This window comes from Marmota monax, unplaced genomic scaffold (genome assembly GCF_021218885.2).
Source record: "Marmota monax isolate L192 unplaced genomic scaffold, Marmota_monax_Labrador192_F-V1.1 WCK01_AAM20220418_F8-fsc00017, whole genome shotgun sequence".
Classification (NCBI taxonomy): Eukaryota; Metazoa; Chordata; class Mammalia; order Rodentia; family Sciuridae; genus Marmota; species Marmota monax.
In genome coordinates, this window is record NW_026695241.1 from 1,381,909 (window position 1) to 1,395,197 (window position 13,289).

At 36.8% G+C, this 13,289-nt stretch overlaps 1 protein-coding gene across 5 annotated transcripts in view; it reads left to right on the forward strand.

The window, feature by feature from the left end:
• Positions 1-13,289, forward strand: part of Atg2b (autophagy related 2B) — a 64,011-nt gene that overhangs the window by 48,794 nt on the left and 1,928 nt on the right. For 3 of the 5 annotated variants that reach the window (XM_046440520.2, XM_046440519.2, XM_046440521.2), the window contains 8 exons: positions 90-191; positions 5,171-5,249; positions 5,917-6,121; positions 8,132-8,201; positions 8,574-8,656; positions 9,316-9,437; positions 9,628-9,782; positions 10,365-10,514. In XM_046440520.2, the coding sequence (XP_046296476.1) occupies positions 90-191; positions 5,171-5,249; positions 5,917-6,121; positions 8,132-8,201; positions 8,574-8,656; positions 9,316-9,437; positions 9,628-9,782; positions 10,365-10,514 (966 nt within the window). Of the gene's footprint in view, positions 1-89; positions 192-2,211; positions 2,323-5,170; positions 5,250-5,916; positions 6,122-7,610; positions 8,065-8,131; positions 8,202-8,573; positions 8,657-9,315; positions 9,438-9,627; positions 9,783-10,364; positions 10,515-13,289 lie in introns of those variants that run through there. The other 2 variants (XR_006850972.2, XM_046440522.2) reach the window with 2 other exon arrangements.

Consider the following 13,289-nt stretch of genomic DNA (forward strand, 5'->3'; position numbering starts at 1 on the left):
ACATAGAATTAACGATTTTTCTTTATTAACATGAGAATAAGGTCATTTTATCTCACTGGGAAAAAAAATGTTTTGTTTTTGTCTTATAGTTGACAATTAAAGCATTACATGTGCGCCCAGAGTCTGGCAGGTCACCACAGGAATGCTGCTTGAGGGTATCATTGATGCCACTTCGCCTCAATATTGACCAGGTTGGTAGCATGGGCATGATTCATGTGATTATGGTTAGACTTATGCCCCCTCATCCAGAATAAAGGAACTTTAATGTTTCTTACTTTTGAGCTTTTGTGGAATTATATAATTTAAGCAGACTTTTGATAAATAGTAGAGCAGATTCATTAAAGGTTTGGAATATGAATTACTGGTGGGTAGATGTTATTGATGTTATTTATCCCACTCTCCTATTCATTTTGGTGGGACAAAATACATGCTACTCACTCTCTCCAGTCCTTGTGGACTTACTTCTAGTTCAGATGTACACGCCATTTTCAGAGACTATTAAAGGACTTCCTAATGAGTTGAATGATAAATATAAAGGATTGTGTTGTAATAACATCGGGGAAGATAATTTTTCTACCCCGAGCAAAATGAAAATTAGCAAATTGTTACCTAAAGAGGTCATAAACAACAGATTTATGGAAAGATGTAAATAAGGAAAACCACTTTCCGAAATTCAAGTAAACCTCCCATCATATTTTTTCTGGGCTAACTTTGACCCTGAGAAGTGCTTAAAACATGGTTGTAAAAGCCATATTTGAGATATAAAATAAGATGCTTAGTGGTAAAATAGTGTGGTGGTGAAGAGTGTGGGTTTAGAATCGGACCTGGATTCAGATCTCTGTTCTGTAACTTACTAGTGTGTGGCTTTGGTTAAGTTGCTTAACTTCTCCAAGACTCACTTTCTTTATTGATAAAATGAGCGGGATTATAATACATGCATTAGGATTTTTAAGAATGAGGATTATAGACTGATGTAAGGAAACACTTATGCTAAGTGCTCGGCAGCCTATGTTAAGAGTCTTAATGTTAACTGAAACATATATCAACTGCAGAACACAAATGGAATTTTTAATCTGCTTTAAAATAATAAAACCCTCTTCATATCCTTTATATTGATTTGAGCTCAGGTTTGGAAGCAGAGTATTTATTTGTGAAGTGTCATTCATTTACTTAAATAATATTGATTGGATATTATTCATTAGTTACTTAAATAAAATGTGAATAATCAATTATAAGCAAGTAACAGGTATTTTAGGACTGAATTTAAATATTTATATTGCAAACAGAATGGCATTATCTCAGAGAACAATGTACTGTGAGGTACAGGAGTGGACCTTAGTTTCACATTAATGCGTATGACTTCTGAGTTGGGCCAGATTTTAGGTTTTCTCATTATGAGAATAATATCTTTTGATATTCATATCCATATTTTAGTTTACTTTATCTATATATTGGCCTAGTAGAAAGATTTATGGGAAAATTAATCTGTGGAAGCACCAGTGTGAGCAAGACTGAGTGAAATTTGTCTTTATGTCATGACTTTATTAAATGTGGCAAGCCCAATTCCTTTAGTAGATTTTTTTCTTTAGTGTTGAGTATAATTTCTTTGATATAACTATAAAACATTAAAACGTCAAAATGAAATATTAATCCTAAAGAAAACAGGGAAATACATGTCGTAACTGCTTGAGGAAGAAAAATGGGAAATTAGTCCCTAAGACATAAAACCTAGGAAAATAAAACCATGCTACAATATACAAGCCTTACGTTTTTTACTGAATGAAAAAAAAATCTTTTCTACATGGCATATTTTGAGATTGCAAACCGTCATGGAGTAGAAAACCTTGCATTCTATTCATTTTTTCTTATGAAAATAAATCAGTTGGTGAATGATATGCTTTGAGTAATATTTTTCTTAGCCAGCTTCTCCTGATCTTATTCATCTTAATTGAATTGTAGACATCAAGCTTCATTGCTGTTGGAATTAATGGCATTTGCTTCCAAAGCACAGCACCTCCATAGCACAGGCAGTAAACAGTGCAGATGGATGAGTCCCACTGTGCAGGAGATAGGAGATCCAAAGTATGAAGGGCCAGATTCCCTGACTGTCCTAGTCTAGCATTTGTTTTAGCCTTGCACTGCCTGGGAATTGTGTAGGGGAGACTTGTTAATGAATTCAAAGCCATTTCCTGAATGCCTACCTTGTCCCAGGTTCTGAACTAGGATGCTGGGGATACAAAGATGAATAAGACATTCCTATCCTCAAAGATCTCTCTGTAGTGGGGAAGACTGACATAAAGCAGATGCTTTTAATATGCTGTGGTGAGTACAAGTGATAAAGAAGGTGTAGAATGACGTGCCTGGCCCGCAAAGGGAGTTTGGAGGGTGAGGGATGGTGAGGAAAGGCTTTCTGGAGGCGGGGATATGCAAACTAGGTCTTAGGGAGTGTCAGGGTGTTAGGCCAGTGAAGTTCTTCATGAAGACATGAGGGGCTTAAGTCAGGCTGGGCTGGGAGGCCATTCTGGTGAGATAGGGAAGCACTGGGGCTGGGCAAGGGTACACAAGTAGCAGCACCTTGGCATATTTGTGTACTTTGTCTTCATCACTTCCTTGTTTGAGTATGGCATTAAAAGTAATTAAAACAGTTAAAATTAAAACAGTTTAAATCCTATTGCACTATTAATATCCTTTGTTTTTGTACCTTAAAGCTGGCATAAATATTTTGCTATGAAAGTTTTTTTAAGTTTTAAAAAAGTTATTGTATTGAGGTATAATTTATGTAATAAAATGCATAGATTTTAACTTTACAGTGAAACTTTAACAGATTTGTGTACTTGCGTGACTACTAAACCAGTTGAAGTACATAACATTTTCCATACCCCACACAATCCCTTTATGTCCCTTTGTAGTCAGTTTCATTATCCCAAAGCAACCACTTGTCTTTCAATTACCATAATTTGTTTTTTTTCCTATTGCATAGTTTTATGTACATAGAATTGTGTTTGGATTCTGCACTCAATATTTTGTCAGTTATTCACCTGTATTGTAGCATGTCAAGAATCTCTTCGTTGTTTTTACGGTGCTGGGGTTGGAACCTAGGGCCTCATGCATACTAGGCAAGTGCTATACCCCTGAGCTGCACTTCCAGCCCAGTCCATTTTTTTTCTTTTTTTTTTATTGCCATGTGGTATTTCACTGTGTGGATATTCCATAATTTATTGATCCGCTTACCTGCTGATATACATTTGAGTTATTATATGTATAAGATAAAAGCAGGATTTCTTGGTGTTCAGGGGATATATGTTTAACTAGCATAAGCAGCTTCCAGACAGTGTCCTACTGTCCTATTTGGCTGTACCAAATCTACATTCCCACGCATTACCAGTGAGCACTCTAATTGCTTCACATCTTTGTCAAACTTACAAGCATCAGCTTTCTAATTTAGTTGTTTACTTCGTGTTCATGGTGGTTTCATTTTGATTTTTCTGAAGACTAGTGATGTTATGCGCCTTTTCACATGTTTGTTAGCCATTTGTATATATTTTGTTATGCCTTTGTATTTTATGCCTGTTTTACTGAGTTGTATAGAGTTTAGCATAAATACAAAATAAAAATTGAGAACATTTTAAAAAGCTGGGAGTAGTATCCCTTTGTCAAGTTGTGTATTGTGTCTAATTTTTCTTTTTTTTAAAATAATTTTTAGTTGTAGGTGGACACAATACCTTTATTTATTTTTTTTGTTTATTTTTAAGTGATACTGAGGATTGAACCCAATGCCTCACACATGCTAGGTGAGTGCTCTACCACTGAGCCACAACCTCAGCCCTTTTCTTTTTTTTCTTTTTAAAATTTGTTTTAGTTGTTGGTAAACCTTTATTTATTTTACGTGGTGCTGGGAATCAAACCCAGTGCCTCACACGTGCCAGGCAAGTGCGCTACCGCTGATCCCCAGCCCCAGCCCAGCCCCCTTTGTTTTTTCTTAAAAAGCACATTGATATCTGAAATTTTCTGTTTTTATGAAGGCAATCTTGGACTTAAAACCTTGATTGTATTAAAATGTTACCATCTAGTGGCCAAGGAAAGCATTTTATATACGGTTAGATTTGTTAATGGGTAATACTTGATATAAATAACATATATTATTTGATAAATGTATAATATAAATAACGTATAAACTATGTACAGGAATATACATGTGTAAAGCATTACAGAGTAATGAACAGCCCATGAACTTGCTACCTGCTTCTAGTAGTGTTAGAGCTGCCTCATTCCCCTGTGCTCCATGGTACCTAGAATATTCTTCTAACTTGATCATTTATACTTGAGATAAATGGGATCCTAAGTACTCGGATCCTTGGAAATTGTCAGACTTTTTTGGTGTTCTTCCAAATATTGTGACCCTATAATTGAACTTTGCCTTGTATTTTGGTATATTAATTTAGGATTTTATATTAATTTAGGATTTTTTAAAGTGGAAGGGAAGAATAAGAAAGAATAGGCTCAGGCATTTGATTTTTATATGCCCCAGGATGTATTTGTCACTTTGAGAAAAGCAGAATGAAGCTGCCAAAAATGGGCCAGATGTGAATGGATTATCAGGACAGAGCCAAACATTTTTGTTTGAAACTCTATAGTACCAGAAGGGACTACTCTGAATGATTGATTTTATTTTTCATTCTTATTTTGAATGTCGTTGTCCACTGGAGAAAATGTATTAAGGTAACACAGTGGTAAAAGCAGAGATGAGACATTAAGAACTCTCATGGCAAATGAGTATCCAGAACAAACTAGTTGCCATTATTATTGTTAGTAGTGTTACCACTACAATTTAGAATGAAGAGTAATGCCAAACAAGAATGAGAATGCTCTGTTTCTAAGAAAACTAAAAGGTACTTTGAGAATCATTCCTAGCTTTGTAATTTTTAATTTCTCTAAGTTAATTTTCTCAGAGTTGTGAGAATTGATGGGAAAGGTGTGTGGTGGTGGAGGAACAGACAGACAGACACGCACAGAATAGGAATAAGACCTGAGACATGGTAGGGTTACAATAAATTATAGCTATATTTGAATAATGAGTAAAATGTAAGACTTTAAAATTACTTTGTTTCATAGTTTTAGAAATAGATGTCCTTTTCCTCTTTTCAGTTGTAATGACTTCTCTTAATTCTAGGATGCCTTGTTCTTCCTGAAGGATTTCTTCACAAGTCTTTCTGCAGAAGTGGAGCTTCTACTGACTCCAGATCCAGAAGGTATTTAACATAGTTTGAAAAATCTATAGTAAGTACAGATGCCCTTAACTTAGGATGGGGTTATATCCTGAGAAATACATTGTAAGTTGAAAACACTTTTGAGTTGAAGATGCATTTAGTTATCTAACCTACTGAACATCATAGCAACATAACACTGTAGGGTGTTTTTTGTTTCCCCTTGTGACTGAGGGGTTGGTGGAACCCCTGCAGATACCTGCCATCACAGACAGAATCTGACCACAATTATTAGCCTGTGAAAAGATAAAAATTCAAGGTACAATTTCTACTGAATGTACATATTTTTTTTCATACCATTGTGAGGTTGAAAAATTTTAAGTCAAAACTGTCATTAAATTAAATTGGGACTGTTTGTACTTGGATTGATATGAGGTATTTTTGAGAATATGCTTATTTTTATTAGTGCATTATAGTTAGTAGTGGGGTTCACTTTGACTTATTCATATTTATAATCTTTATTCCCATGTATATAATGTGTGTTGTTTTTAATTAATGCAAATGTAGTTTATATAAAAGTAATAATTACTGAGAAGCAAATTTTCTCTGTAATAGGGTTTGTATTTATTAAATGAAAGGTAACAAGATTGATTTAAACAGTTGCTCTATAGAGACATACCTAATACTTCAAATGTGCACATTACATTTTCAGTCAAAAAGTCTCCTGGAGCTGATGTCACCTGCAGTTTGCCAAGGCATTTGAGTATTTCAAAGGAGCCAAATCTAGTTCTTTCTTTCCCTGGGCCAAAACCTTCCCAAAACGAGAGTGCCAGTGCAGCAGAAGCAGTTAATGGAGCAGAGGAAAAGGACTTCTCAGCTGAAGAAGTGTCATTTAGTGATCAGCCTGTGTTTTTTAGGTAAATAATTTAATTTTGATAACAAGTTACCTTGAAGTTCTGAGGGTAGTTCTGTAATGTGTAAGTATACTGGTAATTGTGAGGTTACATCAGCTTTTCTTTGCCTTGCCACATAATTAACTAGTGTGTTTATTTGCATGTGGTGCCCATCTAACTTATATGCTCATTTATATGTAGGAACCCTGGTTCAGGATCTATCTCTTTTGAATCTGTTGTACAAGTTCCCTTTTCCTCCTAACTTCTTCCCTTCCCTGCCCCCCCCCCAGTCTCCTTCTTCCTAGTCACTGTTAACAGTGTCTTGTCTCTCCCCAAACAGGAGGTTTTCCTTTTGCCTCTTTTCACACCTTGGCTTTGGCATTCCTGCCTTTTCTCCTGTGGGATTTTCTACCTGATGTTCCCCATCACGGTTGTCTTTCCTTTCCTGACCCTTCCTCCTTGGCTGAACCATCACTCCCTGATGCCCAGGTCTCCTGAACTGCTGCTGCCTGCTCTGACGCTGTCTAGCTGCCTGGCCAGCTGGCCACACGCTGGAGTTCTCTCACTTCTCCAGACTTTCATCTTCTTGTCCTCTTCTTTCCTAACCCTTGATGGAAGGGATGGAGCCTTGGCATTAACAAGGGAGAAAGAGCAAAACCCCTTGTTGAGAGGGACAGTTAGCTACCCTCTCTGGTTCCCTGAATCCCTCCCCTGTTGGCATCATGACCCCCTGTTTCTCTGTCTTCACTAGATTCTGACGTTAGACCTTAGATCTGGCCCAAAGTGGCAGTAGATGTGTTTGAAAGTGTTTGTTATGATTTGAACATCTTGAGCACTTACTGTGTGTACACCAGGTTTTGGTCTACACACAATGAAAAATCAGTGAGCTTACAAATAATTAAAATAACATTTGTTCTGAGTAAAAGGAGTGGGGAAGGAGAGAGTACCAAGTGTATTACCCAGACAACCAGGTGGAGATGAGCATTCAAGAAATGAGGAGCCGAGTCCTGTGGCGTATGCCTGTTATCCCAGTGACTCAGGAGGCTGAGGCAGGAGGATTGCAAGTTCAAAGCCAACCTCAGCACCTTAGGGAGGCACTTAGTAACTCAGTGAGACCCTGCCTCTAAATAAAATACAAAAAGGGCTGGGGATGTGGCTCAATGATTAAGTGTTTCTGGGTTGAATCCCCAGTTAGCCCCCCCCCCCCCCCCCCCCGAAGGAACAACCTGTGATCCCAGGCTGAAAGAGATTGCTGTAAATACACTATTTCTTTTCACTGAATATTATGTGGACTTTTGTGAGGTGGCTTACGTTGTAACCACCAATATTAATTCTATGGGAAAAAAAGTTCCATGTATCCAGTTTACATTTAGCTTTTAGAAGCCAGATGAGTTTGTTTGCTACATGCTATCAATGTACATTATTTTATTCTCCCAGGATTCTCAATATTAGTATGTTGATAACCTACTTAAGCATAAATTTTAAGGATTCTCACCAAAATTTACCAATGTAGGTGGCATTTAAAACATATGCTGGTGAAGACAGGCTCAAAGTGTTTTAAGTCACTTGCCCACGATTGCATCCCATTTAACTGATGCCGGGTCTCCTGACGGCTTCACACCAGCCAGAAGAATCATCTAACCTCTTCTCTTTTTTACTTCTTGGTAATGATTGACTTAATGATTACTCTTAAAGGTCACTTTTATTAATTTGTTTTTATTGATTTGTATGAATGGAGAATATCTACCAAAATAAATTTTTATAAGAATGAACATTATTTAATAAATTAGAAAAAGGTTTTGTGAGAAAAATTAAAATATACTAAATACAAAGTTATCAAATGACTAATATCTGATTAGTTGTTACCTTACGAAAAGATAGAACTAAAAGACATTTTTTATTTAGGCCATAAGATATTTACAGACTTATTTTGTGGTTTTATTTTTATTCTCTAATTCAACAAATTAATTTATATGTAATTTAAACAATTAGTAATTTTGAATATAAATAACTCCCTCCATTGTTTATCTCTAGAGAATTCAGATTCACATCAGAAGTTCCTATTCGACTTGATTATCATGGCAAACATGTATCAATGGATCAGGTTTGGAAATTTTGCATAAATATGTTCTATGAAATTATCTCTTTTTTTTCCTAATGGGCTCAATTCTTTTAAACTTTGCACTCTCATAGTTTATAGGTATATAAAATTTTAACACACACATATATAGAATTGAAATGAAGCATAGGGTTTTAAATTTTTTAAAGTAAATAATTTAAATAGTGTTTCCTTCAGTGCCATAAGTATAATTTGGGATCTAGTGGGTAGTACATACTATGAATTATATATTCTGTAAATATTTCAAGATTTTTTAGCTTTGTTAATGAATATCATGTTGATTTTCCCAAAATAACAACAATATTAAATGTTGAGTCTGTCTTTTACCAATTAATCCAAATGTTTTTAACTTTAAAGGGTACGTTAGCTGGGATTCTAATTGGTTTGGCCCAGTTAAACTGCTCAGAACTAAAGCTGAAGAGGCTTTTCTATCGGCATGGGTAAGTTGATTTATCCTGGGAGGCTTTAAGGGGAGGCTACTAAGGCCAGTTGACAACAAATTAGAAATGGAGCCCTCATAGCAAGCATGCATATGTTAGTTGTTTTAAAATACAGTGTTTTCTGTAGAGAGCTCATTTTTAGAGTACTCTGATTGGTTAGAGGCTAATTTTTATTCTGAGAGAGACAGAGTCAATTGAATAGAGTACTAGTATTTAAAAATAGCTATCGTTTAGGACATTTCTAATGATTTCCTAAACTTATAAATTAGCTTATTCTTTGAAAAAAATTAATGGCAATTTATAGACTTTGGGTTAATTCTATGCTAGAGCTTTAGATAGTCAAGAAATAAGGATAGTGGAACAACACACACATGTACTTAAGTCTTGTGGAAATTAGAAACATTATAACATTAGAAACATTATATCTGTTTATGTCTATATTTACCTGCCATCTAATATAAATATGTAGAAAGAGAGTGATTCAGATTGCAAGTTAAGTGGCTGATATATGTTAATTTTTGATTTAAAAAAATTTTGTTTTAAATTTTTAAAAAGTATAAAAATTTTGCTCACATAATTCATAAATTTAAGTTAAAAAACTTATCTAAATGTATAAAGTTTATTTTTCCTTTCTATATACTAATAGTCATTTACTCTAGTTTGCTAGGTGTTGATAAGTTATTTTCATATGCAATCACTGAATGGCTCAATGACATTAAGAAGAACCAGCTACCAGGAATCCTGGGAGGCGTTGGACCTATGCATTCACTGGTCCAGTTAGGTGAGTTTTCTCTTTTAACCCTTTTGGGGTTATGAATGAGAGTCTACATGAAGATCATTTTTCTAAAAACCCACATGTGTACTATCAGACAAAAAACTTTGCCTCCAGTTTTGGGGTTAAAAACTCCAGGATTAGAATATTAATGGAGTTTTGAACCCCAGAACTCATGTTGATTTTTGTGCTGTTTCAGTGCAAGGCCTCAAGGACTTAGTGTGGCTACCCATAGAGCAGTACCGGAAGGATGGCCGCATTGTCCGAGGGTTCCAGAGAGGCGCTGCTTCCTTTGGCACTTCAACAGCAATGGCAGCTCTGGAGCTCACAAACAGAATGGTCCAAACCATACAGGTATCTTTCCCAGCCTGTCTTAATCCCCAAGGAAGAGCTACTGTAAAGTGGGCTGTTTTGTTTTTAAACATACTGTGAAAATATAAATACACTAAGTGTTGAGCATAGATGTTTTATTTGTAATTATTTAATATCATTTTATCACTTAGATGTCCAACATTAAAATATTCAGTAGAATGGAACAGTGGAATGCAGTGTTAAATTTGTTTGCCTATTTCAGGTAAATAACAACCATTAAATTAGGGGATTTGTTTTATCAGTCTGTATAAAAAGATCATAGCTAAATTCAAGAAAGCTTAATTGATTAAACAGTAAAGGTATTAAGGTTTGTTTCCATTCAGTATTAAATTGTATAACATAGAAATATTGAGTATTCTCTATGGAGAGAGAAAGGAACTGAATAAGTGAGCTCAATCCAGATATGAGTTTTTAGTTATCTTTCATATTCTTATTATAGAAGTCATAACTCTTGTATAGAATTCAGACCCTGGAAGCTCCGCACACTCCCCATAGAGTTCTCTGTTGTTACAGAGCTCTCCAGACTGCTTTCTAATTCATTTCTTATTCTGACAAAATATCCAGGCAGCAGCAGAGACTGCTTATGACATGGTGTCTCCTGGTACTCTTTCTATTGAGCCCAAGAAGGTCAGAAGGTTTCCTCATCACCGATTAGCTCACCAGCCAGTAGACCTGAGGGAAGGTGTGGCCAAGGCCTACAGTGTCGTCAAAGAGGTACGTAAGTGCTTGAGTGGACAAGTCACTAGTTTGCCTATTTTCCTGGCTGTCACCCAAAGAGCATTCAGTAGTGTTAATGTGTTTCAGAGAAACCCCTGAGAATGGAATGGGAGCAGCCACCAGTAGCATGTGACATATCTTCCTGAAGTGAGACAGGAGGGCTAGGTTGTGACTGACAGCCTTTCACCAAGAGAAGAGAGTGAGGGGCAGATTCTCACTACCACAGAAGTATGTGGGGAACGGCAGAAATATATGCCCATGTGTGCACCATCTGCAGTTTTTTCTTTTTTTTTTTTTGGTTCTGGGGATTGATCCCAGGGGTGCTTTGCCATTAAGCTACACCCCCAGCCTTTTTAAATATATATTTTTTTATTTTGAGATAGGTTCATACTAAGTTGCTGAGGGTCTTCCTAAAGTTGCCCAGGATGCCTTGAAGTTGTGATCCTCCCAGCTCAGACTCCCTAAATTGCTTGGATTACAGGAGTGCACCACTGTACCCAGCTCACTGTCTGCATTAAAGCAAAGTTATACTTTGCTTTGTTAGTGTTAGATTTTTTTAAGAAATGCAGCTTTTCAGTGAACCACCCACCTTCATCTTAACCTGAAGGTGATGCATATTTTTGTTTATGTGTTTGTGTCCATGTTAGTACTCATAATCGGATTTAAATGACTTTATAGTATCATGATGTAAATATACCATAGTTTATTATTTTCCTATTGGTGGCTATTTAGTTTCTATTTTTCCCCCTGAAGCACTGCTAAGGGGAATCTTCACCTAAATGTGTGTGTTTACATGTGCAGAAAGTTTTCTAGGGTGGAGTGGCTGGGTTGCAGCCGAATCTTGCCCTGTAGTAGGCATGCTACGTGGCTCTTCAGCAATCATGTAATGAGTGCTGATTCTTTCTGTTGCCTGGAGTATTCTCTTGCTTCATCATTTTTGACATTCTTTTTAACATGACTTGAAGAAGTTTGTGGTCACCCTACTTTATGGTTCATGTTTTAGAATTTCATAAAAGACATTTCACCAGTCATGTTCTGGTGATAAAAGGACCTAGGCCAGTCCTTCTTCTACTGAAGTAGACTCTGTGGTTCCCAAGTCTGTGGGAAGGCCAGTGGGGTAGGGCCCAATAATAATATCAGGGGATAAAAGAAGGGAAGACCAAAGTTCAACTTCTGAAAAGAGATATAGCGCAGAGAATAAAGAGAGAATTACCAGTATTGGTCCAGTTACCAACATATTTGTAAGACTTATTACTGAGGTTCAAGGTAGGCAAAGGCAGTGGCAGCAGGGAAGAGCAGCACTTTGAATATGGAGCACTTGGGAAGCACTTGCCTGACAATGTATGTTTATACAACACGTACATTGATGTGGTCCTTTGTGTCCAGGGTATAAGTGGTTCTTAAGACAGGTGCCGATGCTGACTTAGAGATGAGGAAACCGGCTTAGTACGAACAAGGAGCCCCCAGCAAACCACAGCAAGCAGATGGTGGGCCAGGACTGACACCCGGGGAACTGCAGCTGAAGTTCAGTTCTTTTCTCAAAAACCATCTGTAGGAAGAATGAAGGAAGAAAGGATGGGGGCAGTGCTTGAGCTGAGTTGTGAGGGCATGCTGGATTAGACTGAAACTGAATTCTGAACTAATGTTTTTTTTTTTTTTAATAGAGGTTCCAAAATGCTGAGAAATATTTTTTTTTTCAGTTTAGATGTTAATAAATCAAAGAAAGAGAGAACGTCTCAGGTGTTAATAAATAACTCATCTGTGAGATGGAGGTTTGCAGACTAGCCTGCAGGTCACATCTACCCAGGCCTGTTTTTGGAGGGACAATCAAGCTAATAATGTTTTTTTTTTTTTTTTTTTAATTATAAATCATTTATTAAAGCTCTGTCAATCAGAAGAGGTAATTTTTTTATTTTTATTTTTTTAATTTTTTATTGTTGGTTGTTCAAAACATTACATAGTTCTTGATAATAATGGTTTTTCACAATTTTAAATGACTCTAAAAGGGAAATCCAGAAAGAAACGTGAATAGACTGTGTGGCCCATGAATCTCTACCATCTGGTCCTTCTCAGAAGATATTTGTTGACCCCTGTGCTCTGTGATTCTTTAGTGGTAGTCAGATCTTTGGGATGTGGTCATGGTAGTCTTCCAAGCAGCGTCAGGCTCTTTAATTCCAACAAACACCGTAAGAGGCAGCCAGTGTTTTAATTCCCCATTTAAAAGACTAGCTTGAGGTTACACAGCTAAGTGATGGGGTTTGAATTTTCTTCTGTGTCTCCAAACTTGGTGGAGTTGGTCATTCACTTAGCGTCCTGACCTGTATTGTGGGCAGGAGGGGAGGGGGGGTGACTAACTGCAGGGAAGGTGATGCAGGGAGGTGGATGATTTGTACTCACAGTTCCTCACTGGCTGTTGTCTTCTAGATGGTTTTAAAGGGAGCACTTCTATTTCTTTTAGTTTTCTGAACTTTGTGCTGTGTGTATGTGTAGAACTCATGGTATTACATGTTTTTGTTTGTTGAGCTGGGTAAAAACCTTATGTTATTAGCTTGTTAAACTGGTGACTGGATTCTGAGTTAAGACAAGACCTTTGATTTCCCAGGAGAACCAAAAGTTCCTTTATATATTGGACCTAGCACGAGGGAACAGTGCCCTGGTCTCTCTGGGGGATTTCTGAGTCAGATGAATAGCAGAGGTTCAAAAGGCACATGAGGTTTTACTCCTAACGGCGCACAGCACATTTATACATTATCCCCGGAGCTGGGCGGCCAT